At 42.4% G+C, this 26,671-nt stretch overlaps 1 protein-coding gene across 8 annotated transcripts; it reads left to right on the forward strand.

Annotated features, from left to right (window-relative positions):
• The first annotated feature begins 267 nt into the window (after window positions 1-267).
• Window positions 268-25,368, forward strand: LOC110535654 (poly(U)-binding-splicing factor PUF60). 8 transcript variants are annotated; one of them, XM_021620783.3, is made up of 12 exons: window positions 290-382; window positions 3,731-3,815; window positions 4,101-4,196; window positions 4,329-4,418; window positions 5,008-5,058; window positions 10,500-10,661; window positions 10,826-10,918; window positions 12,438-12,651; window positions 12,751-12,983; window positions 17,638-17,803; window positions 23,022-23,281; window positions 24,679-25,368. In XM_021620783.3, the coding sequence occupies exons 3-12, from the start codon at window positions 4,116-4,118 to the stop codon at window positions 24,976-24,978; spliced, it is 1,650 nt and encodes a 549-aa protein (XP_021476458.1). In that variant the 5' UTR covers window positions 290-382; window positions 3,731-3,815; window positions 4,101-4,115; the 3' UTR covers window positions 24,979-25,368. The 8 variants fall into 8 exon arrangements, with proteins under 8 accessions (XP_021476457.1, XP_021476459.1, XP_021476460.1 ...); XM_090190005.1 differs by having other exon boundaries at window positions 12,751-12,941; XM_021620782.3 differs by lacking the exon at window positions 3,731-3,815 and having other exon boundaries at window positions 268-382.
• The last annotated feature ends 1,303 nt before the right edge of the window (window positions 25,369-26,671 follow it).

Genomic DNA, 26,671 nt, shown 5'->3' on the forward strand with positions numbered 1-26,671 from the left:
TAACATTAATGTAACTGGCCCCAGCTTGGCCCACATTTACCAAAACGGGCGGTGTAGCGACTTATTGTTTGAATATGCAGATTGCCCCTTTAACCTTTGCTGACTATGACAAACACATCTATGAATGTAAACCAATTGTATGGCTACATCAGCACTACATTGTACTTTGAAGCACATGTCTACTTTAGTCAAATGGGCAAAATAACGACCAAATCAAACCTTGCAACCCTGAACTGTGCCTGAACAGACCTGAAATCAAGCTCTCGCGACGTTCTTTCGCCGGTCTCGGGTTTAGTGTTTGTCCTGCAAGTCTCGCGGTACTCGCAAACTGGTGGAGGGCCTATTCAAGTAGGTGTGCTTCATGGCGGTGACGGAGATTGCGGTAAATAACTTGCTAAATAAGTTAAATATGAACTCAGTTATTGTTGTCCCCGTCCTGTTTCTCATAGTTGTGAACCTACATATATTGTAGGAATTATTGGTTTATTCCCGTGAACCACGTTTAATTCACAAAACCTGAATGTAGGCATGCGGCCTTTATCAACTACTAGCAAGCTAAGTTAGCTAACTACTGCGACAATTGGCTCTAGACTAATGCTTTCTAGCTAAAAAAAAATAAAATAAAGCAATTGCTAGCTCACTGGTAAAGATGTTAGTATGTTAGACTGCCTTGTTGGAATTACAATGCATGATTTAAAATAGTGATATGCTAGGTAGCTATGTTAAAGAAGATGCAACGACCAAGTTAGGTAGTTACGTTAGCTCGCCTCAACTATCCTAACGTTACTTACGATTGAGCTCCACCCACTCAAGTGTAGCAATTTAGCTAACAAGCAAGCGTATTACTTGCTTACGCGTCGCATTTTCTAGTAACTAGGGGTGTAACGATTCACCAAACCCACGGTTGGGTACGTACTATTGCGTTTTTGTTATCACGTTTCGGTACAGCGGGAAAATTAAATGCCATCCACAATGTTCCTGCCATTGTCTGTTGTGACAGGGTTGTTATGTGGGCCTCAGGTTTCCACTCTGATGCTGCGTTTGTAACTGTGGGAGGTGGGAATTTAACGTTACCAGTTGGATGCATTCATGTGATTTGAAATCGAGAATTGTCCATTGGAAAATGGTCAATTTGCCACCATAAACTAAAAGTACAACTTTCATGATTGTAACCAATTTATAGAGTTCAAAAACCACATTAATAAATTGTTTTTTATAAATAATGTTGCGTTGCATTTAATTACAGAAAATGCTGTTGGAGGCCATTTCGTTAGTAGGTGACAGAGGTCACCATGTGGGAGGTGGGTGCTCAGGATGATAGACACGTTTCCCAATAGGAATTAGTTGGAGGTCCATTTTTTCCCAATTGTATGTGGTAAATTCTCACTTCCATCTTCGAGAACGCACCAGTGCCAGATGCGTGACGCATAAACGGCTTGTGTCTGTAGCAAGGTACATCTACCACTCTGGGTTGATGGGTAAAGGGGTATCTGTAGCAAGGTACATCTCCCACTCTGGGGTAATGTGATGGGAAAGGGGCTATCAATGTTTAGTATGCGGCAGGGCTTGATATTAACTTTTTTAGCCATTTGTTCTTGGGACAAGACAGATTTTTTTTTACTTGTCCGAAAGCTTAAGCCACTTGTTCCAACAACAAAAAAGGTCCATAACACCATCAGCCAAAAGGGTGACTGAAAATTGGTGAAGTGCAAAGGAGAGGTCTGAAATAATTTTCGGTGCTTTTCCATACATAGATGATGTTATCGCCCCCAAGCGGCCATGTAATGGACCGCTGCGCATTTGGCTGGCGTGCTACGACGAGGGACGAGGGGCATTATGATATTGGCAAAATATATTTAGCGGAGCCAAACATTTTCTAATAGCCTATTCCACTCTGGTGGAGATGTGGCACGAAAGAGATGCCTAGGCTACTGTACATATCTAGCTCTGTGTGTAACGGCGCGAGTGACACCGTCACAGAGCCTTCCTGGCTGTGCGTCTTGTGATGGGTTGAAAATCATAATGGGCGTGTGTGTACAGTATATTCGTTATGTATCTTATTTATCTCGTGTACAGCATACAGAGCCTTTGAGCAGAAAATCTGTCAGACAGTGTGAGAGTGCCTGCTACAGCATCTCAAACAGCAAAGTCTTACCTTGCTTCAAAGTAGCCTAGCCAAATTCAGACCATATCCGTGGAGGCAATTGTTTTATATCAACTTTCTTTCATTGTCATTGTCCAGGGCGTCATATTAGCATCCCATGCTAGTTGTTGCATATTAGATCTCTCTTTCTAAATTTCTAACAGATATTTTCATCTGTCACATGAAACTGCTCGCATGTGTGGTGCGCTTTTGACAAGTGTTTTCCCGCTAATTGCATTGTGGAACAAACATTCACACGTAGCCTACTGCATATTGCTGCGCTTATAATGTGAAGAAATAATAGTTTATCAACATTTTAGGCTAAATATTCTGATTTGTTGCATCAGACTCATTGCGTTTAAAGTTTTGCTTTATGTAGCCTAGGCCTGCTAGTTGTATGAGTTTGGGATCTAGTGTCCCTCAGCTGTCCCAGTCGGTTTGGAATAGGCTATTTCTTTCTCAACAAGCTGTAGATAAGTAAGGAAACTTCTCTACTATGGGGGATAGTAGATTGACATAGGCTAGTGATTTTGCTGTTCGTTTACTTACTCGTCTTGTTGGCTGAGAAAAAGTACATGCGGATAATTATGTAAGAAGGACCGCATCTTCGACTTGCATGTTCTGTTAATATGAATTACCATAATCTAAATGTGATTTCTGTTATTCTAAGCACCGTGGGTGGACTCCCTAATCAGGTTACTTACCCAATGCATATGGGTTCTGGTAAATTTCTCAAATGTCCGATAAATTCAAAAGTCACATTTTCTGAACCGAATCATTGTTTATTAACATGGTGCTGAAACCCCCTATTCTCAACCATGGAGAATGGGCGCATGTCCGCGGCTATAAACTAAAAACAATAAACATAGCTTACTTATCGCTCGTGCAATTTATTTGGGAGGTGTGCTTGGGTTGCATGAAGGTCTGCATGGATGCAGAGGGGAGGGGATGTTGTGGTGTTTCTTTGCATTTCTTTCTTGTACCGGTATACGGGGATGATATCAGCCTAAATGTGTCAACAGCTGCATAGGCTATTCTCATTGAGTGTGGCGACATACGGTTAAAGTTTTATCCAACTCTCCTTCCATCAGTGTTTGAATCTACTGGGAAGCCAACATTTAACCAAAATTGAGATTTAAACAATGATGGAGGATCCTCCAATTCTGGTTTATCAACCCCGCACACACCATCGTACAGAACTAGTTCCCAGCTGCGCCTCACAAAAGGGCAGTTTGAAATGCAGCAATTAAGATTTGAATTGTGATTATATAGCCTGCAATGTTGTTTTTTAGCTCAGATTTACTCAAGGCATATTTTTTTTACATTTTGTAAATATATACATTTTTAAGTCTTTATTTGGGTTCACAGTGCGGGTCGAACCGAGTTACCTGAAAGGTTCAGTACGAATACGTGTACCGTTACACCCCTACTAGTAACTAACTAGCTACATAGCGATCTAGTTTGCAAGTTAGCTAAGTTTGTATAAAATTAGCTAGCTTAGTTCATACTTGGTGCAAATAAACGATTCCAAGCTTACCGCCTTGCAGCTGCTATCATGTTAGTCTGAAGGCATTTTCTCTCTCTCAGACTTTTTTGAATTGTTAAGGCTTCCCATTCACTCTTCCCCCTGGGTTATCCTGCCTCTGAGGTCCCAGCGTTTAGCAGGTTGTAGGTAAGGAGCTCTTCTCTATGCACGCTTGTCTTGAGCGTCCCAATCACTGATGACTGGTCTTTGATATTGAGATTATCTGACCCCCCCCCAGTACGAAATATGCACTGTGATGATTCCCAATCTGTACATAAATGATCCTTATTATGATCATAGTAGGAGAGAGATGTAGCCTACCAAATTTGCAGTGCTCAGCAAGTGTCATTCATTTCTCCAATTAATAAGTGTTCATGTCTCCTGAGGATGCTCATATGCATATTAATGTTTTTCACTGCTGTGGTTCTTCAGGGAGGGACAGCTCTGATGATGGAGAATGGACAGGGCACAGGCGCGAAGCTTGGCCTGCCGCCTCTCACCCCAGAGCAGCAGGAGGCACTCCAAAGGGTGAGCCTACTTATTACATGTACATGACTAAATACAGGTGTATATGCAATGTCTTTCCATTAGTCAGTTTGCCTGCGGTTGCATTATTCTCTCGCGTTTCCTTTTCTTTCATGCTGAATGACTTTTCTTCAGGCAAAGAAGTATGCGATGGAGCAGAGCATTAAGAGTGCCTTAGTGAAGCAGACCATTGCTCATCAGCAACAACAGCTTACCAACTTACAGGTGAGACGTGCAGAATTCTATACTCTTACAACTGCAACTTAACTCTACGTGTCGTTGACCATATGTTCTTATCTCTTTAACGCCAACCACTCAATTAAATGCTCATATCTAAGAGTAACTTGGACCATTAGCAAGATTGTTACATAGTAATTCGATATGACTATCTGCCCTGGGAGCTTTGTAGGTATGAAACATTACTTTATTGTTTAGTAGCACAAAACATAGCACAGCTTATAAAGTATGTTTGTCTGCTTACGATGATAGGGTGGGTATATTTGTCCTCTTGTTTCTGCCTCTTTTTTTTTCAGCTAGAGAAGATCAGCATGAAGACTTTGTTAAACATGTTGAATGCTTTGCACTTGTTTTCACATAGGGGTTTTGATTGTGGGGTGATGTTGTGAAATGGTTTTGGGGAAGATTTGAAGTGGGTGGCAGAGGGAAAGTCAAACAGTCCTGAAAGATTTTTATGGGGAGTGTGTAATGTCACTAAAAGCTGATGTATAGCAAAGGAACAACATTTGAAAAAGCAAAGCTTAAATATATATCTAACCTACTTTTCAGTATCTTTTTCATCTTTACTGTCTTTCAGATGGCAGCAGTGACAATGGGCTTTGGAGATCCTCTCTCACCTTTACAATCGGTCAATAGACTATTACACTTTTTTCTCTGTGCGCTTTCATGATACAAAGGACTGTTACCCTTTTTTGATCGGCCACTCTGGGCTCCATCCTAGCCATTGCAGCTGACCAAATAACTAATATTTCAAAAGAAGACATGTTTATAAATATTATAATTATGAGGAACAAGTTCTTATACGATGTGCTGAGTCTGCTTAATTCAGTCTGGTTAAATCTGCAAAATGTAACTTTATATATGTGTGTATATATATGTGTGTGTGTGTGTGTGAGTTATACATCTGTCATTCTCATTGAAAGCAAGTCTAAGAAGCGGTAGATCTGTTCTATGTGCACTATTTCTATGCTTCCCATTCTTAAGTTTAGTTTTAGCATCTTTTACTTTCGGTTTTGTACACCAGCTTCAAACAACTGAAAATATAATATTTTTGGTTATTGAAAATACACTGCTCAAAAAAATAAAGGGAACACTAAAATAACACATCCTAGATCTGAATGAATAAAATATTCTTATTAAATACATTTTCTTTACATAGTTGAATGTGCTGACAACAAAATCACACAAAAATGATCAATGGAAATCAAATGTATCAACCCATGGCGGTCTGGATTTGGAGTCACACTCAAAATGAAAGTGGAAAACCACACTACAGGCTGATCCAACTTTGATGTAATGTCCTTAAAACAAGTCAAAATGAGGCTCAGTAGTGTGTGTGGCCTCCACGTGCCTGTATGACCTCTCTACAACGCCTGGGCATGCTCCTGATGAGGTGGCGGATGGTCTCCTGAGGGATCTCCTCCCAGACCTGGACTAAAGCATCCGCCAACTCCTGGACAGTCTGTGGTGCAACATGGCGTTGGTGGATAGAGCGAGACATGATGTCCCAGATGTGCTCAGTTGGATTCAGGTCTGTGGAACGGGCGGGCCAGTTCATAGCATCAATGCCTTCCTCTTGCAGGAATTGCTGACACACTCCAGCCACATGAGGTCTAGCATTGTCTTGCATTAGGAGGAACCCAGGGCCAACCGCACCAGCATATGGTCTCACAAGGGGTCTGAGGATCTCATCTCGGTACCTAATGGTAGTCAGGCTACCTCTGGCGAGCACATGGAGGGCTGTGCGGCCCCCCCAAAGAAATGCCACCCCACACCATGACTGACCCACCGCCAAACCGGTCATGCTGGAGGATGTTGCCGGCAGCCGTTATCCACGGCGTCTCCAGACTGTCACGTCTGTCACATGTGCTCAGTGTGAACCTGCTTTCATCTGTGAAGAGCACAGGGTGCCAGTGGTGAATTTGCCAATCTTGGTGTTTTCTGGCAAATGAAAAACGTCCTGTACGGTGTTGGGCTGTGGACGTCGTGCCCTCATACCACCCTCACGGAGTCTGTTTCTGACCGTTTGAGCAGACACATGCACATTTGTGGCCTGCTGGAGGTCATTTTGCAGGGCTCTGGCAGTGCTCCTTCTGCTCCTCCTTGCACAAAGGCGGAGATAGCGGTCCTGCTGCTGGGTTGTTGCCCTCCTCCGGCCTCCTCCACGTCTCCTGATGTACTGGCCTGTCTCCTGGTAGCGCCTCCATGCTCTGGACACTACGCTGACAGACACAGCAAACCTTCTTGCCACAGCTCGCATTGATGTGCCATCCTGGATGAGCTGCACTACCTGAGCCACTTGTGTGGGTTGTAGACTCCGTCTCATGCTACCACTAGAGTGAAAGCACTTCCAGCATTCAAAAGTGACCAAAACATCAGCCAGGAAGCATAGGAACTGAGTTGTGGTCTGTGGTCAACACCTTGCTAATTGCCTATAATTTCCACCTGTTGTCTATTCCATTTGCACAACAGCATGTGAAATGTATTGTCAATCAGTGTTGCTTCCTAAGTGGACAGTTTGATTTCACAGAAGTGTGATTGACTTGGAGTTACATTGTGTTGTTTAAGTGTTCCCTTTATTTTTTTGAGCAGTGTATATTTCACAGCGTTTTAATGGTACAACGACTACTCTTTACATTGCTTGTTTTGTCTCACAAGCTGAAATTTAGGCAAACTTTTTGAATTTTTGCAACCTGGAAATGGCAGGTAGAGTTCTGCATATTACACCTTTAATGCCCTGCCCACTGCACCATTTCAGAAGAAATGCCCTGAAGTACTTCCACTAGTGGCAACAGCTGTTAGTCAATGTTTTTTAAACTGAAAGAGATTCATAATGGAAATTTGGGATTTGTTTTGAATTCATACACACTGCATGGTGAAAAGTATGAGGGGACCCCTTCAAATGAGTGGGTTTGGCTATTTCAGCCACACCCGTAGCTGACAGGTGTATAAAACCGAGCTCACAGCCATATACAAACATTGGCAGTAGAATGGCCAATACTGAAGAGCTCAGTGACTTTCAATGTGGCACCGTCATAGGATGCCACCTTTACAACAAGTCAATTTGACAAATTTCTGCCCTGCTAGAGTTTCCCCGGTGAACTGTAAGTGCTGTTATTGTGAAGTGGAAACGTCTAGGAGCAACAACAGCTCAGCCGCAAAGTGGTAGGCCACACAAGCTCAGAAAACGGGACCGCTGAGTGCTTAAGCGAGTAAAAATGTCTGTCCTCAGTTGCAACACTCACTACCGAGTTCCAAACTGCATCTGGAAGCAATGTCCGCACAAGAACTGTTTGTCGGGAGTGACATTGAAATGGGTTTCCATGGTCGAGCAGCCGCACACAAGCCTAAGATCACCATGCGCAATGCCAAGCTTCGTCTGGAGTGGTGTAAAGCTCGCCGTCATTGGACTCTGGAGCCGTTCGTGTTTCACCATCTGGCAGTCCTATGGACAAATTTGGGTTTGGCGGATGCCAGTGGAACATTATCTGCCCGAATGCATAGTGCCAACTGTAAAGTTTGGTGGAGGAATAATGTTCTGGGGCTGTTTCTCATGGTTCGGGCTAGTCCCCTTAAATCCAGTGAATGGAAATATTAACGCTACAGTGTACATTGACATTCTACATGATTCTGTGCTTCCAACTTTGTGGCAACATTTTGGGGAAGGCCCTTTCGAGTTTGAGGTCCATACAGAAATGGTTTGTCGAGATCGGTGTGGAAGAACTTGACTGGCCTGCACAGAGCCCTGACCTCAACCGCATCAAACACCTTTGGGACGAATTGGAACGCGAGCCTGGCCTAATCGCCCAACATCAGTGCCCGACCTCACCAATGTTCTTGTGGTTGAGTTAAGCAAGTCCCTGCAGCAATATTCTAACGTTTAGTGGAAAGTCTTCCCAGAAGAGTGGAGGCTGTTATAGCAACAAAGGGGGGGACCAACTCCATATTAATGCCCATGATTTTGGAATGAGATGTTTGACAAGCAGGTGTCCACATACTTTTGGCAATGTAGTATATTTGAGCACAATACAAACCTTTTATTAGGGGATTGTTAGCAGAACATTTATTGTGGCTTTTTGCTCTATAGCCTGAAATCGTTATGCAAATGTGGTTTTAAATATCAATGCAGGGAAGTTCATGTCTTCTTTATAAATATGATGTTACTTTGCATTGATTGACACTGAGAAAGCCAGCTTTGGTGTGGGGCTAAAGAGGGTTAGCAGTCTCTTTCAATAACTTAAATGAGAGACCTCAAACCGGAATACCTTTTTGGCAATCTCAAATTTGATGTTGTAAAATAGGAAATCACTTTTCTCTTATGCAATAGATTAGGCTGTTACTAGTTCGCCTAGTTCGCCTGTGGGTGATAACGCAGCTATGCTTGAGTAAAAGGAACCAGTAAACTGCTTTCAGTGGTTACCCATCCCTCCCTCCCCTTAGAGACGTAAGTGTGAAATGCTTTCCTCAGGCTTTTTATCTTTGTATGGATGCTTTTCAACTGATATACAGTGTTGTGAAAAAGTATTTGCCCCCTTTCTAATTTTCTCAACTTTTGCATATTTTTGATACTGAATGTTATCAGATCTTCAACCAAATCCTAATATTAGATAAAGGGTTCCTGAGTGAACAAATAACACAACAATTACATATTTCATAAACAAAGTTAAGTATTTGTAGACTCAGGTTCCCTTTATCTAATATTAGGTTTTGGTTGAACATCTGATAACAGTTCAGTATCAAAAATATGCAAAAAGAAAGAAAATCAGAAAGGGGGCAAATACTTTTTCATGGCACTGTAGGTGTTGATTTAGTTTGTTGTCCGTGTTGAAATGTCATCTCATATACACCCCTGGACTACAGGTCAGTTTCAAGGGCTAAATGTTAGTGAGGGGCATGCATGTCCATCACCACTTTTGCTTTCACGCATATAAATACAGTAATGATACAGATTTTTTAAAGTTATGTAGCTGTATCTGCATTTACAAAATTGTTTATCTGAACAAAAATATAAACGCAACATGTAAAGTGTTGGTCCCATCTTTCATGAGCTAAAATAAAATATCCTAGAAATGCAGAAAAAGCTTATTTCTTTCAAATGTTGTTTATTTCCATTTTAGTGAGCATTTCTTCTTTGCTAAAATAATCGATCCACCTGACAGGTGTGGCATATCAAGAAGCTTATTTAAAAAGCATGATCATTACACAGGTGCACCTTGTGCTGGACACAATAAAAGGTCACTCTAAAATGGGAAGTTTTGTCACACAACACAATGCCACAGATGTCTCAAGTTTTGAGGGAGCTTGCAATCGGCATGCTTACTGCAGGAATGTCCACCAGAGCTGTTGCCAGACAATTTAATGATAATTTCTCTACCAGAAGCTGCCTCCAATGTCGTTTTAGAGAATTTGGTAGTACGTCCAACCTGCCTCACAACCGCAGACCACGTGTAACCACGCCAGCCCAGGACCCCCACATCCGGCTTTTTCACCTGTGGGATTGGATTGTCTGAGACCAGCCACCTGGCCAGCTGATAAAACAGGAGTATTTCTGGAAAAACTCACTCTGATTGGGTGGGCCTGGCTCCCTGGTGGTTGGGCCTGGCTTCCAAGTGGGTGGACCTATGCCATTCCATGCCCACCCAAGGCTGTGCCCCTGCCCAGTCATGTGAAATCCCTAGATTAGGGCCTAATGAATTCATTCAAATTGACTGATATCCTTATATGAATTGTAACTCGGTAAAATGGTTGAAATGGTTGCATGTTGCGTTTTATATTTTTGTTCAGTAGAGATAGCAATAGTCACAAATCCATTTTTCAGGACTCTTTATTTTGCATATGCCCAGATTGCATCCATCCCTGACATTGGCCTGTATGTCTATTGTTGGGAAAAGCAAATACAATAGAGAATTTTAAATATTCCCAGTGATTTACATAATGAGACCTCAATGTAAAAAATAAAATAACAAAAATACAGTTTATCCAAACACATCTAGATTTGATTTTGTGTGTTCTTTCTTTCTTTCTTTGGCCCCTTAAGCATCATGGTGTGTTTTTCTCCGTGGTTACCAGGTGGCGGCTCAGCGGCAGCGTGCTCTAGCCATCATGTGCCGGGTGTATGTGGGCTCCATATACTATGAGCTCGGGGAGGACACCATCAGACAGGCCTTTGCCCCCTTCGGCCCCATCAAGAGCATTGACATGTCATGGGACTCAGTTACAATGAAGCACAAGGTCAGTTTATAGAGCATGCTCAAACTACATCGCCACACAGAATTGCAATAGGGTTAGAATTAGAACTGCATTAATCATATGAATGAAACTTTTGATTCACAACTGGAGAATTTGGCATGCTCGTGTTTGTAACTGTCTCATGGGTCTATTGTCTGTGCGTGCAGGGCTTTGCCTTTGTGGAGTATGAGATCCCGGAGGCTGCACAGCTGGCTCTGGAGCAGATGAACTCGGTCATGCTCGGGGGCAGGAACATCAAGGTGAGTGGCCTGGAGAGGCAGCCTGTCCTGCGCTGTGGAAATGGACCACTCAGAACCCCCCCCCCCCTCTATACCCCTGGAACGAGCGGTGCTCCTGCTATCAACTTTTTAATATTTTCTATCGAAGATGCATGGAGACAGTTCGGACATCCCCTTTTCTCATTTATCTCCTTGTGTGTAACTGAACTATTTCTGGGTGAATCACTAATTGGTAGTATCTCTAATTCTGTGTATTTAAAGCCACTCATTTCATTTTCTTTCTTTGCTTGTATGTGTGTCCATTCATTTAAAGGTGTGTGTGTGGTTGCATGTGTGTGCGCACATGTTTGTGTGTGCGCGGGTGTGTGTTTTTGTGAACGTATGCTCTGTCGTCTGCTTCCATGATGTCATCACCACATTGTTTTAGTGACCAGTTCCTCTAGGATACCCGGGCAACGTGTGATGATGCGTTGCTCTGTGTCCGAGATGTGCTGATGATGGGCTGCGCCTGGTTGGTGTTGCTTGGCCGCCCCACCTGGAGCACAGATCATATACTACATAGCCGCTCAAAGAGACGCTTCAGACACTAACCTATAGATGACAGTTGTTAGAGGAGATACCTCTGAGACATGTCAGTCCCTGACAGTGTAGTGCCAGCCACGGGTCTTGTTAATTTATAGCTATTTCCACTAGTTGATCCTCAGCTGCAGCTCCGGCTTAAGGCAATCTGAACAGGCCTTTCTTTTAGTGTTGGTCAAACATGCCTGAGTGAGTGAACAAGTCATAGTAGCAGCTTTTACAGTATAATTATCTTCATGAATTTCAGATAGGCTATACTTTTCTTTTAGTTTCATGATTTCTATTGTACGTTTCAGTTGATGATTTTGAAGTGAATAAGTTGTTGGTATGTTATGGTCTAGAAAGAGTGAGAGTTAAAGAAAATAGTGTGTCGATAGAAGACATTGTCTCTAGACTAGTGCAGGTTGTCACATTTCATATCACTCTTATTACCTTAGCCCTGGTGGACAGATGCAGTTTAGCACGGCTAGTGTGAACTTGGCTAAGAATACATTAGGCGGCAATTACAAAGAGAAAGCGGCTCCTTTAGATCTCTAATAGAGCATTTCCATACAGGATTGACCCCAAAGGCTCAGACTTTTCTGTTTACGTCTATGTGGGCTGGCACCCATGTCTTACCGGGCCATGGCTCCCGCGGGCCTACAGCCAGGCCACTGGTACTTTTCAGCTGGCATTTGCATAACAATGGCTAACTTGAGCAACTTCTCACAAAGCAACCGTTTTGATTATGCAGAGGTTGTTAATTCTGCTCTTCACATGCTTCACTGTCAGCCCAGATTCCCTAGTATAACATAAGTGAGTATACACTCGTGTAACACTGGTGTTACAGTTTGAAAAGCAGTGTAATTGCGTTGTCCTGAGTTGAAGGTGTTAAGTGGTTTTGGAGCTCGGGGTGTTGCGTTGCTTGGTCAGTGGCTGTGACACCCCACTCATTGGCCCTGTGCTGGTATCTGTGCTGTAGGTGGGGCGGCCAGGTAACATTGGTCAGGCGCAACCCATCATCGACCAGCTGGCAGAGGAGGCACGCGCCTACAACCGGATCTACGTTGCCTCCGTCCACCCCGACCTCTCAGACGAGGACATCAAGAGCGTCTTTGAGGCCTTCGGGAGGATCAAGTCCTGCACGTTAGCCAGGGACCCCACCACAGGAAGACACAAGAGCTTTGGCTTCGTCGGTGAGCAGAGAGGCCCCTGGCGGGTGGCGGCCCTCGGGATGTGCTGTTGCTGTGTATTTGTCCTCCTCCTAACTCCTCTCCCCCCTCTCTCCCTGGCAGAGTATGACAAGCCCCAGTCGTCCCTGGACGCAGTGTCCTCCATGAACCTGTTTGACCTGGGGGGCCAGTACCTGCGGGTGGGCAAGGCTGTGACCCCTCCCATGCCCATGTTGACCCCCACCCAGCCTGGTGGCCTGCCCCCCGCTGCAGCCGTGGCTGCTGCAGCAGCCACCGCTAAGATAACGGCCCAGGCAAGTATGATTCCCTTCCAAAGGGATCTATTGGCCTTCCAGGTAAATATACTTCTGATGCACAGTACCAGTCAAAAGTTTGGACAAACCTACTCATTCAAGGGTTTTTCTTTATTTTTACTATTTTCTACATTGTAGAATAATAGTGAAGACATCAAAACTATGACATAAAGCATATGGAATCATGTAGTAACCAAAAAATATTTTATATTTTTCAAAGTAGCCACCCTTTGCCTTGATGACAGCTTTGCACACTCTTGGCATTCTCTTAACCAGCTTCACTTGAAATGCTTTTCCAACAGTCTTGAAGGAGTTCTCACATATTCTGAACACTTGTTGGTGTGTTTGGTCATTGTCCTGTTGAAAAACAAATGACAGTTCCACTAAGTGCAAACCAGATGGGATGGCGTATCGCTGCAGAATGCTGTGGTAGCCATGCTGGTTAAGTGTGCCTTGAATTCTAAAGAAATCATCTACACTGTCACCAGCAAAGCACCCCCACACCATCTCACCACCTCCTCCATGCTTCACAATGAAAACCACAAGTGGAGATCATCCGTTCACCTACTCTGCGTCTCACAGACATGGAGGTCTCAAATCTCGACTCACAGATTTCCACCAGTCTAAGCCAATTTCATCATAGCGCTTGATGGTTTTGCGACTGCACTTTTTGAAGTTTTCCAGATTGACTGACCTTCATGTCCTAAAGTAATGATGGACTGTCGTTTCTCTTTTCTTATTTGAGCTGTTCTTGCCATAATATGGACTTGGTTTTTTACCAAATAGGGATATATTCTGTTTTCCACCCCAACCTTGTCACAACACAACTGATTGGCTCAAACGCATTAATAAGGAAAGAAATTCCACCAATTAACTTTTAACAAGGCTCACCTGTTAATTGAAATGCATTCCAGGTGACTACCTCAAGAAGCTGATTGAGAAAATGCCAAGTGTGTGCAAAGCTGTCATCAAGGCAAAGGGTGGCAACTTTGAAGAATCTCAAATATAAAATATATTTAGATTTGTTTAACACTTTTTTTGGTTACTACATGATTCCATGTGTGTGATTGCATTGATTTGATGTCTTCACTAGTATTCTACAATATAGAAAATAGTAAAAAATAAAGAAAAACCCTTGAATGAGTAGGTGTGTCTAATCTTTTGACTGGTACTGTAGGTAGCTAGGTGTAACCATAATTAATAATGTACTCAGTAAAGTTTTAATACAATAAAGATACATGTAATTTGTGTATAAACCTTACTTTTCTGATTTTCTGTGTGCTTTAAGTAACATACTCAGTGTACAAAATATTAAGAATACTCTTTCCATGACATGGACTGACCAGGTGAATCCAGGTGAAAGCTATGATCTCTTATTGCTGGCGAGACAGGTTAAAGAAGGCTTTTTAAGCCTAGAGACAATTGAGACATGGATTGTGTATGTGCCATTCAGTGGGTGAATGGACAAAATATTTAAGTGCCTTTGAACGGGCATGATAGTTATATATTTAAAAAATGTATTTCATCAAAATATAGTAGGTGCCAAGCGCACCGGTTTGTGTCAAGAGCTGCAAATCTGCTGGGTTTTTCTTGCTCAACAGTTTCCTGCGGGAATCAAGAATGGTCCAGCCAACTTGACACAACTGTGGGAAACAATGTAGTCAACATGGGCCAGCATCCATGTGAAACGCTTTCGACACCTTGTAGAGTCCATGCCCTGAAGAATTTAGGATTTTCTGAGGGCAAAATGGGGTGGTCCAACTCAATGTAGGAAGGTGCTCTTAATGTTTTGTACACCGTGTTTATTTTGATGTATCCTGCAGTTCTAGAATTTGATATAATATTTGATGAATTTATAATGCATAACCCTTGCAGGGCATTCTAATGTATTCTACTGCTGTGTGTTTGCACAACAAAATGTGCTGTGCCATATCTGCTTGTGTTGTGATGTGAGCTCAACCTAGTTGCAAAAGTATTAGGGATGTAACGATTCACCAATTTGCATCGGTCCCTGATTCTGATGTTTAATTAAGATACAAGTGCATCGGTCCGCAGACCCCAAACGATCCAAACATAGCATGCATCTATTCAAACAACATAGCATGCATCTATTCAAACATTACGAATCGCCGGTTTGCAGTGAAATTTTTTTCGAACCAAAATCCAAATGAGACCGTGTTCAGCTGCCTCTTTAAGGGCGGGGGGTTACCATGGTAACAGGCCACTCGAGTTTTGTCAGATGTGTCTGAGATTTGGGATCTGACTTGGTGGTATCTTTGCTATTAGGTGAAGCAACAGACTCAAACTAATGTTGAAAACAACTGAGCTTGTGAACAAAATGTAAATAGCCAAGAAAGAAGTGGACAAAGTCTCACTTTGTAGACTTTTAAGAAAATTAGACCAACTGTTATGCCTGTGGGCAGCACCTCCAAAAACAATTCTATCAGCACTTTACTCAGTGCGCACAGCTCCCCTGCCAGGCAGAGGATTTAGCAGCTATGAAACAAAACAACAGCAAAATGTGAAAACAACTACTGCAGAATTTTTCTGCTATAAATCGCAACTCGCACATGTGCTCATACAGACTTTTGACTGTTTTTATTTGCGAACGTAATGCTCGCACTCTACAGCCCTGCAAATTGAGCAATACCTAAAGCTACCCGTTACCTGCCAATACCTAAAGCTACCCGCAGGTGGCGGGTGTTTATTTTATGCCCTGGTTCCAGGCCTAAATCGGTCACTGATTTAGAGGGGAACAATGAAAGAAAGCAGTGGAACTGGCTTCGTGGTCCAGAGTTGAGTTTCAGGACTATAGACATCATTTATACACACACACACCAGGGTTTCTGTTAGGAAAATGTTGCGCTGTACATTTGACCGGAAGCATTTTAATTTACCGGACACTTGAGAAATATGACCCATATGGTTTGAGTGCGTAACCTGATTTGGGCGTCCACACACGGTGCTCAGAATAACATAAATCACATTTAGGTTAAGGTAATTCATATTAACAGAACGTGCCATTCCAGGATGCAACGATATGCGGTGATTCTTACTGAATTCTGGTGTCCACTTTGAATATGTTAGAATAACTTTCTACATTTATTTATTGAAATTTAGAAAGAGAGGAGATCTAATATGCAACAACTCATTTTGGTTTCTTATATGACCTAAGGTTGTGCCTTTGGCTACTGGACAATTAAAGAAAGTTGATATAAAATAAATGATCTGAATTTGGCTAGGCTACTTTGAAGCAAGGTAAGACATGCCTCATAATATGTAGTAAAACGCTCAGGTTTCAAACCATTAACTATGTTTTCAAAATGCATAATGCCTCCAGCTAATTACAAAGTGGTGTGACGAGCTGATGAAGCCTGCGTTCCGTCAACTATGAATTTGCTGTTTGAGATGCTGTAGCAGGCACGCTCACGCTGCCTGACAGATTTTCTGCTCAAAGGCTCTGAATGCTGTATACGAGATAAATAAGATACATAACGAATATACTGCACACACTCGCTAATTAAATTCTACTCAATTATGCAAACTAACCTATACACTGATAAGCATGACCAGTCAAATGTATTTCCATCAATTAATAGGCTAAAAAGCATTATTTTGCAATTCGATTTTTTTTCTTCTCCCAGTGCCAATGAAATGTTTTGACTTTTTATTATCGGCCAAAAGCTGGCTATTACCGGCAACGCTGACAAACACACACACAGAAGTTAGCAATTTTTAAATGTATTGTTATTTAACCTTTATTTAACTAGGCAAGTCAGTTGAGAACAAATTCTTATTTCCAATGACAGCCTAACCCGGCCAACCCTAACCCAGACGATGCTGGGCCAATTGTGCGCTGCCCTATGGGACTCCCAATCACGGCCGGTTGTGATACAACGTGGAATCGAACCAGGGTCTTTAACGACGCCTCTAGCACTGAGATGCAGTGCCTTAGACCGCTGCGCCACTCAGTATCGCAGTATTTTTTTCCATGGCAAAAATGTAAACACGAAACAGACCAAATTCTTTGGTCCTTTAAAAACCTGCTGTATGTAAAATATTGTGTGCTTTTGCTCAACAACATATTGATCTCCTAACACTAGGGGTTTCCTCAAGAAGTTAAATCCACTTTGTTTTGTTTCCTTGCCCGGATACTAACGAGTATAGCGATACTGGTATTGTCCGGCCCTAGTGTTTATGCAACGAACGTTAGTGAACCAATTCGTTCTCTAAACAAACCGAATTGTATTGAATCATTTCAAACTAAAACATATCGTATCGGAGCCCATGTATCTAGATTCGAATCGTATTGAAAGGTAAAGATCTCTTAAAAAGTATGTCCTGTGACTGGCCCTTGCTTTTGTCATTTAATGTACTAGGATAATACTGAGATGCTAAAGCTCCTCCTGTAAACTAATTGGGCGTGTAAGCTAATTACACCCTGGAGTCTCACTGCTCAAGCATGCAGTCCCATTGCTATATCTGGCAGTGGCACTGACATTAGTCATAGTTTTGTTTAGTAATAAATAGTAGTCTTGGGAGTTTAGTGGATGTTTATATTATAACATATTAACAACTTTTACTGATAGAATATTGTCTGGTGAGATGCAGAGTAGAACACTATACATGCTGTATGAAGTCTGACTGTGCCACCTCACTGTGTTTTCCTGCTAATGCGTCCCGCCCCTCTCTCAAGGAGGCTGTGACCGGGGCGTCCATCTTGGGGGCGATGGCTGGGGCAAACCAGATGGGCCAAATGGGTTCGATGGGACAAATGGGCTCGATGGGACAAATGGGTTCGATGGGACAAATGGGCATCCCTCAGGCAGTCATGGCTGCCCAGGCCCCCGGAATGATCACAGGTGTGTATTGAGATGTGTCAGTACAAAGGGTGTTGTCCACTGACTTACACACTCACTTAGGTCTGTTTGAATGTTTTAGAGCAGTGGTTCCCAAACCTTTTATAGTCCCATGCCCCTTCAAACATTCAACCTCCAGCTGCGTACCCCTCTAGCACCAGGGTCGGCGCACTCTCAAATGTTTTGTTCCCCCATCATTGTAAGCCTGCCACACACACACTATGCAATACATTTATTAAACATAGGAATGAGTGTGAGTTTTTGTCACAACCCGGCTCGTAACAAAGAGCTCTTATAGGACCAGGGCACAAATAATAATATTATAATAATCAATAATTTTGCTCTTTTATTTCGCCATCTTAGATATAAAACTTTATATCTTCATCGAAAATTGTGAATAAGGTTAATGAGCAGGGTGTGCTTGAAAGGATGTAGATAACTCTGCAATGTTGGGTTGTATTAGAGAGAGTTTCAATCTTAAATCATTTTCCACACACAGTCTGCCTGTATTTTGTTTTCATGCTTGTGAGGGCCGAGAATCCACTCTCACATAGGGCATCAGTGTCTTAACAGCGCGATTTGCCAAGGCAGGATACTCTGAGCGCAGTCCAATCCAGAAATCTGGCAGTGGCTTCTGATTTAAATTCAATTTTCACAGAACCGCTTATTGCAATTTCGATGTGGCTCTCTTGTTCAGATATCGGTAAGTGGACTGGAGGCAGGGCATGAAAAGGATAACGAATCCAGTTGTTTGTGTCATCTGTTTCGGGAAAGTACCAGTGTAATTACTCACCCAATTCACTCAGGTACTTCGTTATATCACATTTGACATTGTCCGTAAGCTTGATTTCATTTGCACACAAAAAATCATACAATGATGGAAAGACCTGTGTGTTGTCCTTGTTAATGCAGACAGAAAAGAGTGCTAACTTCTTAATCATAGCCTCAATTTTGTCCCGCACATTGAATATAGTTGAGGAGAGTCCCTGTAATCCTAGATTCAGATCATTCAGGTAAGAAAAAACATCAACCAGATAGGCCAGTTGTGTGAGAAACTCGTCATCATACAATCGGTCAGACAAGTGAAAATGATGGTCAGTGAGAAAACCTTAAGCTCGGAACTCAATTAAAAAAAACTTGTCAATACTTTGCCCCTTGATAACCAGTACACTTCGGTATGTTGTTAAAGCGTTTCATGGTCGCTGCACATATCATTGCATAGTGCAGAAAATACACGAGAGTTCAGGTGCCTTGCTTTAAAAGTTAACCATTTTCACTAGTGTCCAAAACGTCTTTCAAGCTGTAAGGCATTCCCTTGGCAGCAAGAGCCTCTCGGTGAGAAGGGTTTGCGTTTTATATGGTCAGCTACCGTGTGGCTCGGACAGGCAAGCCCCATACTATCGTGGAGGACTTAATTATTCCTGCTGCCACGGATATGGCTGGGACAATGCTGCAGTGTACCCAAGTGGCGTCAGGAGCAACTGCTTGCACGCGTGTTATTTCTCCACTATGCCTCCCTGTCATGGCTTTTGCGCCATCAGTACAGATACCAACACATCTTGACCACCAAAGTCCATTTGATGTCACAAAGCTGTTCCGTACTTTAAAAATATCCTCTCCTGTTGTCCTGGTTTCCATTGGTTTGCAGAAGAGGATGTCTTCCTTAATTGACCCCCATAAACGTAACGGACATGTACCAGGAGCTGTGCCAGGCCCGCCACGTCTTTTGACACATCCAGCTGTAACTCATAGAATTCACTGGCTTGTATGTGAAGCAGTAATGGTTTCAAAACATCTCCTGCCATGTCACTGGTGTGTTGTGAAACAGTGTTGTTTGATGAAGGCATTGTCTGTATAGTTTTTTGGGGCCTTTTCCCCCAGCATTGTCCCAGCCATATCCGCGGCAGCAGGTAGAATTAAGTCCTCCACGATAGTATGGGGCTTGCCTGTCCTAGCCACACGGTAGCTCACCATTATAAAACGCATCTAGCCCCTTCTTATTAATGGTATGTCTTACTATTCAAAAGTTGTCTTAATTCTTGCTCAAAAAAACTCCTGTGGCATATTTTTCAAATTGGCATGTTTCATTTCTGAATGTCTGCGCAAGAGTGAATGTTTCATGGAGTTCAGATTAGTACTTTTGCGCATATAACACACTGTGGCTGAGGAATGGCACTACTCCCAATATAAGTGAACCCCAAATCAATGTAGTTCTCATCATATTTGCGCCTCTTCAATGGTCCAAGTCCCTGTCTGTTCAGTGCTTTCCTGGTTAAGGGGGCAGTAGCTCTTTGACGGCATCAGATTCACAACTGTCAGTGTCCATGCAAGCTGGGCTAACAACAAATGTAGAATTACTGATGCTAGCATTGGATGTGCTCGTGGAAAAAGAACAACTTCTGTTGTCGACAGGTGCAGGTGTAGTACTGCTGGTAGTAGCAATACTACCAGTAGAGCTGGTATGTGTCTCTATGGACGTGGGCCTTACTTTTTTAACTATTTATACATTTTTGAGCAAACAGAATGAGCAGCAGCTACGTTTGGCAACATACAGACCGTTAGTGGAATTCCCGCGAGTGAGTAACAGTTAATGTGATTAGATGTTAATTATTTGACTAGGCTACCTGTATTTGACATTGTGCTGTTATTTCGCTGAACACTAGATGGTTTCATTTTATTTTTGGCAGTGAAATGAGGCTACTTGGGCAAGAACAAAACCTCACCCAAATGTATAGCCCCTGTTGGAAAATATAAATGGACTGTTTGAAAATGTGAAAGGAAAAAAAGTGAATCACAGTTTTATTTGGAGTTCCCCCGATGGCAGGAGTATCCCAGTTTGGGAATACCTGTTTTAGAGAATAAGAGGATCGTTTGAGTGATTTAAAGTGTGTCCTTTATCTACTCAGTGTAACAATGTTGAGGGAATTATCTGGTTAATCAGGTTACTGTTTTTTTCCATCTGAACCTGGTCATTAAATTGTGTTGTAAAATCTTGACTACAAATAGGTTGACATGAGACCGATAAGAGAAACAAGGGAATTGCAACAGAAGATTTGACTCTTATGAAGGGAAATTCATGCATACTATGTCTCATAGAAACTATATCAATGGAGATGTACACTGAGTAGGGCTGTCCCCGACCCCAAAAAATATTGGTCGATCATGAGTTGTTTTTTTTCGACCAAACGACTCAACGAAATGTTCAAACATGTATTTTCCCATATATAGACACACCCTATGCGTTTTAATAAAATGAACTATATGTAGGCTACTGAGCTTGTCTGATGTTTTAAACAAAATAATGAACACACACAAATGACTCGAGGGAGCCAGATATCAAGCCTAACCAGAAGGAATAAACCTGTTCCCAAACCATCACCTGCTGCTGCTGGCCTTCGCAGATTCTGCTATTACGATCCCGAAGTTGCCAGTAACTAGGGGGTTGGTAAGCTTTTCCATTTGGAGTGCCAATTTATCTTACCATTTCTACCGATCTGCGTGCCAGTTATGATTTTCATGCAACAGTTTCATTAATTTTATAATAAAGTCAGATCTCAGATTCACTTGTGTGATTAATAAAGATTATATCTAAATGAAAACTATTCAAATCTAAAAATTACTTTTATTGCCATTGTTTTTACATAGTTGCCAGTCTACATAGAGCCAACAAATAAAACATTGCAGCCTGCAGGTAGAAAATATGATAAAAATAGATCACATTGGCTACACATGGCCTGTCTGCAATGAACTTGAAACATTGTGTTAATTATCGACTTGGTCCAGCCTGAAGCTTGCACTAACAAACTTGCAACATTATATAAAATATTTTGGACACTCAGTTTCCAGTGAGCTCCAGACAGACACAGCTGTAGGATATTTGTGCAAGGGATAAGAAGTAATCAGGTAGACCTATTTTATGATGTTTCCATCGGATCAGAGAATTACGTTTTTTTCCCCCTTTCAAACTGAGTGGTTATCAAAAGGGGGAGAGCTGGAAATATTTTTCAAATGGGCTACATTGAGGAACTATTGTCATTCTCAATGGATGTAAAAACACTTAGTTTACTTTTTGTTTTAGGTGATGAAAATATCACTGAGAAGCTCCACGGCTCAGTAGTGGTGGTGAATTAAGACAATCAGAAAAACTATCAGATCTCCAAATGGGCCCATTTATAAGCCTACATTTGCGCCCAGGCCAGGTAGCCTAGGCCAACTTCTATTCCATAATCAGGGGCGCGTCCTTAATCAACATTGACAGTAGTGCTCAAAACAAAACACAATGAATCAATTGACAACTCGTAGATGGAATGAAATACACCAAAACTTGTTTCTCACAAGTGTAGCATAGGTTGTGCGCTCTGCAAATGTGTCCACTCTGACAATGAGAACTGTAAAAGATATTAATATATTGAATGCATTAACAGAAATTACGGTAACCAAACAAACATTGTAGATTACAAATGATGGGAATTAACAGTACATATACTACTGGTGATACTGGTGTGTCGTCCCAACGGCCTCCGTAATAGATTAGTCCACTGAGACAGGCGTCAATCAAGATGTGCCATAATTATTACATTTTTAATTTTAACTGGACAAACAATTATTGGCTGACCAACAGCATATCGACAAAACAATCGCCAAGTCAACTAAAAGGGGTCAGCCCTAACACTGAGTATACAAAATATTAAGAACTCCTGCTGTTTCCATGACATAGACTGACAAAGGTCAATCCAGGTGAAAGCTATGATCCCTTATTGATGTCACTTGTTAAATCCACTTCAAATCAGTGTAGCTGAAGGGGAGGAGACAGGTTAAATAAGGATTTTTATGCCTTTAGACAATTGAGCCATCGATTGTGTATGTATGGCTTTGGTAGTAGGTGCCAGGCGCACCAGTTTTTGTCAAGAACTGCAATGCTGCTGGGCTTTTCACGCTTAACAGTTTCTTGTGTGTATCAAGAATGGTCCACCACCCAAAGGACATCCAGCCAACTTGACACAACTGTGGGAAGCATTGGAGTCAACATGGGCCAGCATCCCTGTCGAATGCTTTCAAACCATTGTAAAGTCCATGCCCCAACGAATTGAGGCTGTTCTGAGGGTAAATGGGGGGAGTGGGGTGCAACTCCAATATTAGGAATGTGTTCCTAATATTTGGTGTACTCTTGTGCATATTTGTATGGCTGACGCATGTAATTGTCCCTCTCATGTCCCTGAAGGTGTGACACCAGTGCGTCCAAACCTGCCAGTGCTGCCCCAGGTGGGCCTGGTCAACCCTGTGCTGGCCTCACCGCCTGTGATCACCAACCCAGCCCAGCCCAACCCCTCTCTGCAAGAACTGCAGAAGAAGAAGCAGGAGGAGAAGGAGATGCTGCAGGACGGAACAGGCCAGGAGATGTTGAGCGACCAAGAACACATGAGTATCTCAGGCAGCAGCGCCAGACACATGGTCATGCAGAAACTGCTGAGGAAATCAGAAGTAAGACCAGACATGAAGATAAAGATATTTCAGGGATGCAAACTTGTTGCTTTTTATTTATTTTTATTTAACCTTTATTTAACTAGGCAAGTCAGTTAAGAACAAATTCTTATTTACAGTGACGACCTACCTGGCTTATAGGCCATCCACGTGAATTGTGTAGATCCGAGGAATATGCTTCTCATATCGAAATAATTGACTGAGGACAGAATGCATCCCTACCGGTTCTACAAAGTGAATATCAGAGTCATCAGAATGAGTGCTTCGTCCAATATCCATCTGTCTCCGTCCGCTCTTTCTGCGCATCTCCATCCGTTTTAAAATGTAATTTAGCCGTGATAACAAGCTGGGGTGTGCAGACTGATAGGTTTTCTGTTTGTTTAATTATTGGAGTGGGTCGCAGTGCAAGTGAAGTAGACAAATTGTGTCTATTCATTTCGCCTGTTACAACCAAGAGCACAGACCATCCTGACTAGACTTTGCTGTCATGTAGTCATAGAGAAATGCCATAAAGGAAAAACAGTGACAGCCATGCTTGCACCTTTATATCTAGACCACTGTGTCACCCGGGAGGCCACCTCAATGTAATTTTAAGCTTAATCAGAAATATTTTTTGTTCCTAACTTTTCAAAGTTTGGAGCAGTGTGTGTGGGAGGGAGAGCGTAATATACGGTCTAAGGCAGGGGCGCAACTTTCACTGGGGACGGGGGGGGTTCATGTGTTCCCCACATTCTGAAATTGCATATTAGCCCCCCTCAGTTTTATCATTGGAATGTGATACTAAACGAGGCAACGGTGTGCTTTAGGACCATGCGGACACCTCCGAGCAATCTGGTAGGCTGTTTGGAGTGTTATGTCCCCCCGACTTCTAAAACCAAAGTTGCTCCCCTGGTCTATGGAGTAATGTAGGCTAAATATGGTTTCATATAGTTTTTTTCCACTTACTGCCACAATGACAGTATGCATTTATATTTCTTACTACATTCCGCCTGCCCAATCACATGTAGGCTTTTGGATATGAGCAAATCAGCCATTTTCTGCAGAAGCCTATTCTATTATACAGTGAACACTGAAGGTAAATTCAATCTGTTGTATTGAGTAGAGGTGTAAATATCAGAAACAGTTTTTTGTGTAGCACATGTGCAGAACGTATAGAAAAGGGAAACAGGACGCAAATAAATGTTTTCTTGTACTTCTCACCGATTTTAAATGTGTTTCTGTGGTAAAAAAAGGTAACCTTTTTGGGCCCTTACCAGTTTGCTTCTGTGATATTTGCCTTGTTTCGTGGCATAAATTTCACAAAAGGTGCAGTACTTTCACTGAAAATTTTATATTTTTTTGCTGTAGTGTGATTTGGATTGGAATACATATTGACATGTTGTCGTACTCGTCCCCAGTCTACGGTGATGGTGTTACGGAACATGGTGGGGCCAGAGGACATCGATGACGACCTGGAGGGTGAGGTAACTGAGGAGTGTGGCAAGTTTGGTGCCGTCAACCGAGTCATCATCTACCAGGAGAAGCAGGGCGAGGAGGAAGATGCCGAGATCATCGTCAAGATCTTTGTGGAGTTCTCCATGGCCTCGGAGATGAACAAGGCCATCCAGGCACTCAACGACCGCTGGTTCGGGGGTCGCAAGGTCATCGCAGAGGTCTACGACCAAGAGCGCTTCAACAGCAGCGACCTCTCCGCATAAACTGTCTGAAATGGTCGCCCAACCCCCTTCCCATACCCGTTGCTCAAATTCACTTCAGCCGCTCTCACTGCTGCTAGAGATTTGAGACTCTTTTTAACTTGTATTTTTTTTTATTGATGTTAATATTATTAATGGTCTCTTTTGAGGGATTGGTTAAGAAAGGAATGTTTGCACCTCTTGGATTTAGTCTTTTCACCTACTGTGAAGACTTGATTTCTTTTTGTATTATTTGCAGCTTTTTTGTAATCAAAGTGAGAAGTTATGATTAGGTTTTACCCTCTTAAGTTTGCCAATGTTTGCTCTTCTAACATTGTCAGGACTCTTTAAACATTGTTTTTAGAGCCATTGGTTCCAGTTTCCTCACACAAATAAATTCTTCAACTATGCAAATGTCTGTTGTGAATTTCTTATGGGTTTGGGATGGAAAAATCCTTTCAAATACTAATATTCCATATTTGACATTACAATAGAACATTAAATCATATCAGTTGAAACAATTAACAAACACTTAACTGTACTGAACAAAAATATAAATGCAACATGCAGCAATTTCAAGGATTTACTGAGTTAAAGTTCATAGCAGTCAATTGAAATGCATTAAATCAAATCAAAGTTTATTTGTCACGTGCGCCGAATACAACGGGTGTAGTAGACCTTACAGTGAAATGCTTAACCAATAGTGTGAAAAAAAGGTGTGTGTAGGTAAGTAAAAAAAAAAACGACAGTAATAAGACATTTGAAAATAAGAGTAGCAAGGCTATATACAATTGAGGTAGTATGTACATGAATGTATAGTTAAAGTGACTATGCATATAAGATAAACAGAGAGTAGCAGCAGCTTAAAGGGGGGGTGCACACAATGCAAATAGTCTGGGTAACCATTTGGTTACCTGTTCAGGAGTCTTATGGCTTGGGGGTAAAAACTGTTGAGAAGCCTTTTTGTCCTAGACTTGGAACTCCGGTACCACTTGCCATGCGGTAGTAGAGAGAACAGTCTGGCTGGGGTCTTTGACAATTTTTAGGGCCTTCCTCTGGCACTGCCTGGTGTAGAGGTCCTGGATGGCAGGCAGCTTTACCCTCTAAAGTGCCTTGCGGTCGGAGGCCGAGCAATTGCCGTTCCAGCCAGCGATGCAACCGACAGGAGGATGCTCTCGATGTTGCAGCTGTAGAATCTTTTGAGGATCTCAGGACCCATGCCAAATCTTTTTAGTTTCCTAAGGGGGAATAGGCTTTGTCATGCCCTTTTCACAACTGTCTTGGTGTGTCTGGACCATTCTAGTTTGTTGTTGATGTGGACACCAAGGAACATGAAGCTCTCAACCTGCTCCACTACAGCCCCGTCGATGAGAATGGGGGCGTGCCTGGTGCTCCTTTTCCTGTAGTCCACAATCATCTCCTTAGTCTTGGTTACATTGAGGAATAGGTTGTTATTCTGGCACCACCCGGCCAGGTCTCTGACCTCCCTATAGGCTGTCTCGTCGTATAGGGAGGAGGTCAGAGACCTGGCCGGGTGGTGCCAGAATATCAACCTATCCCTCTATGGATTTCACATGACTCGGAATACAGATATGCATTTGTTGGTCACAGATACCTTTAAAAAAGTAGGGGCATGGATCAGAAGTAGGGGCGTGACCACCATTTGCCCCTTGCATAGAGTTGATTCTGGCCTGTGGAATGTTTTCCCACTTTTCAA

Source organism: Oncorhynchus mykiss, chromosome 11, assembly GCF_057628025.1.
Source record: "Oncorhynchus mykiss isolate SJ-2025 chromosome 11, ASM5762802v1, whole genome shotgun sequence".
Lineage (NCBI taxonomy): Eukaryota > Metazoa > Chordata > Actinopteri > Salmoniformes > Salmonidae > Oncorhynchus > Oncorhynchus mykiss.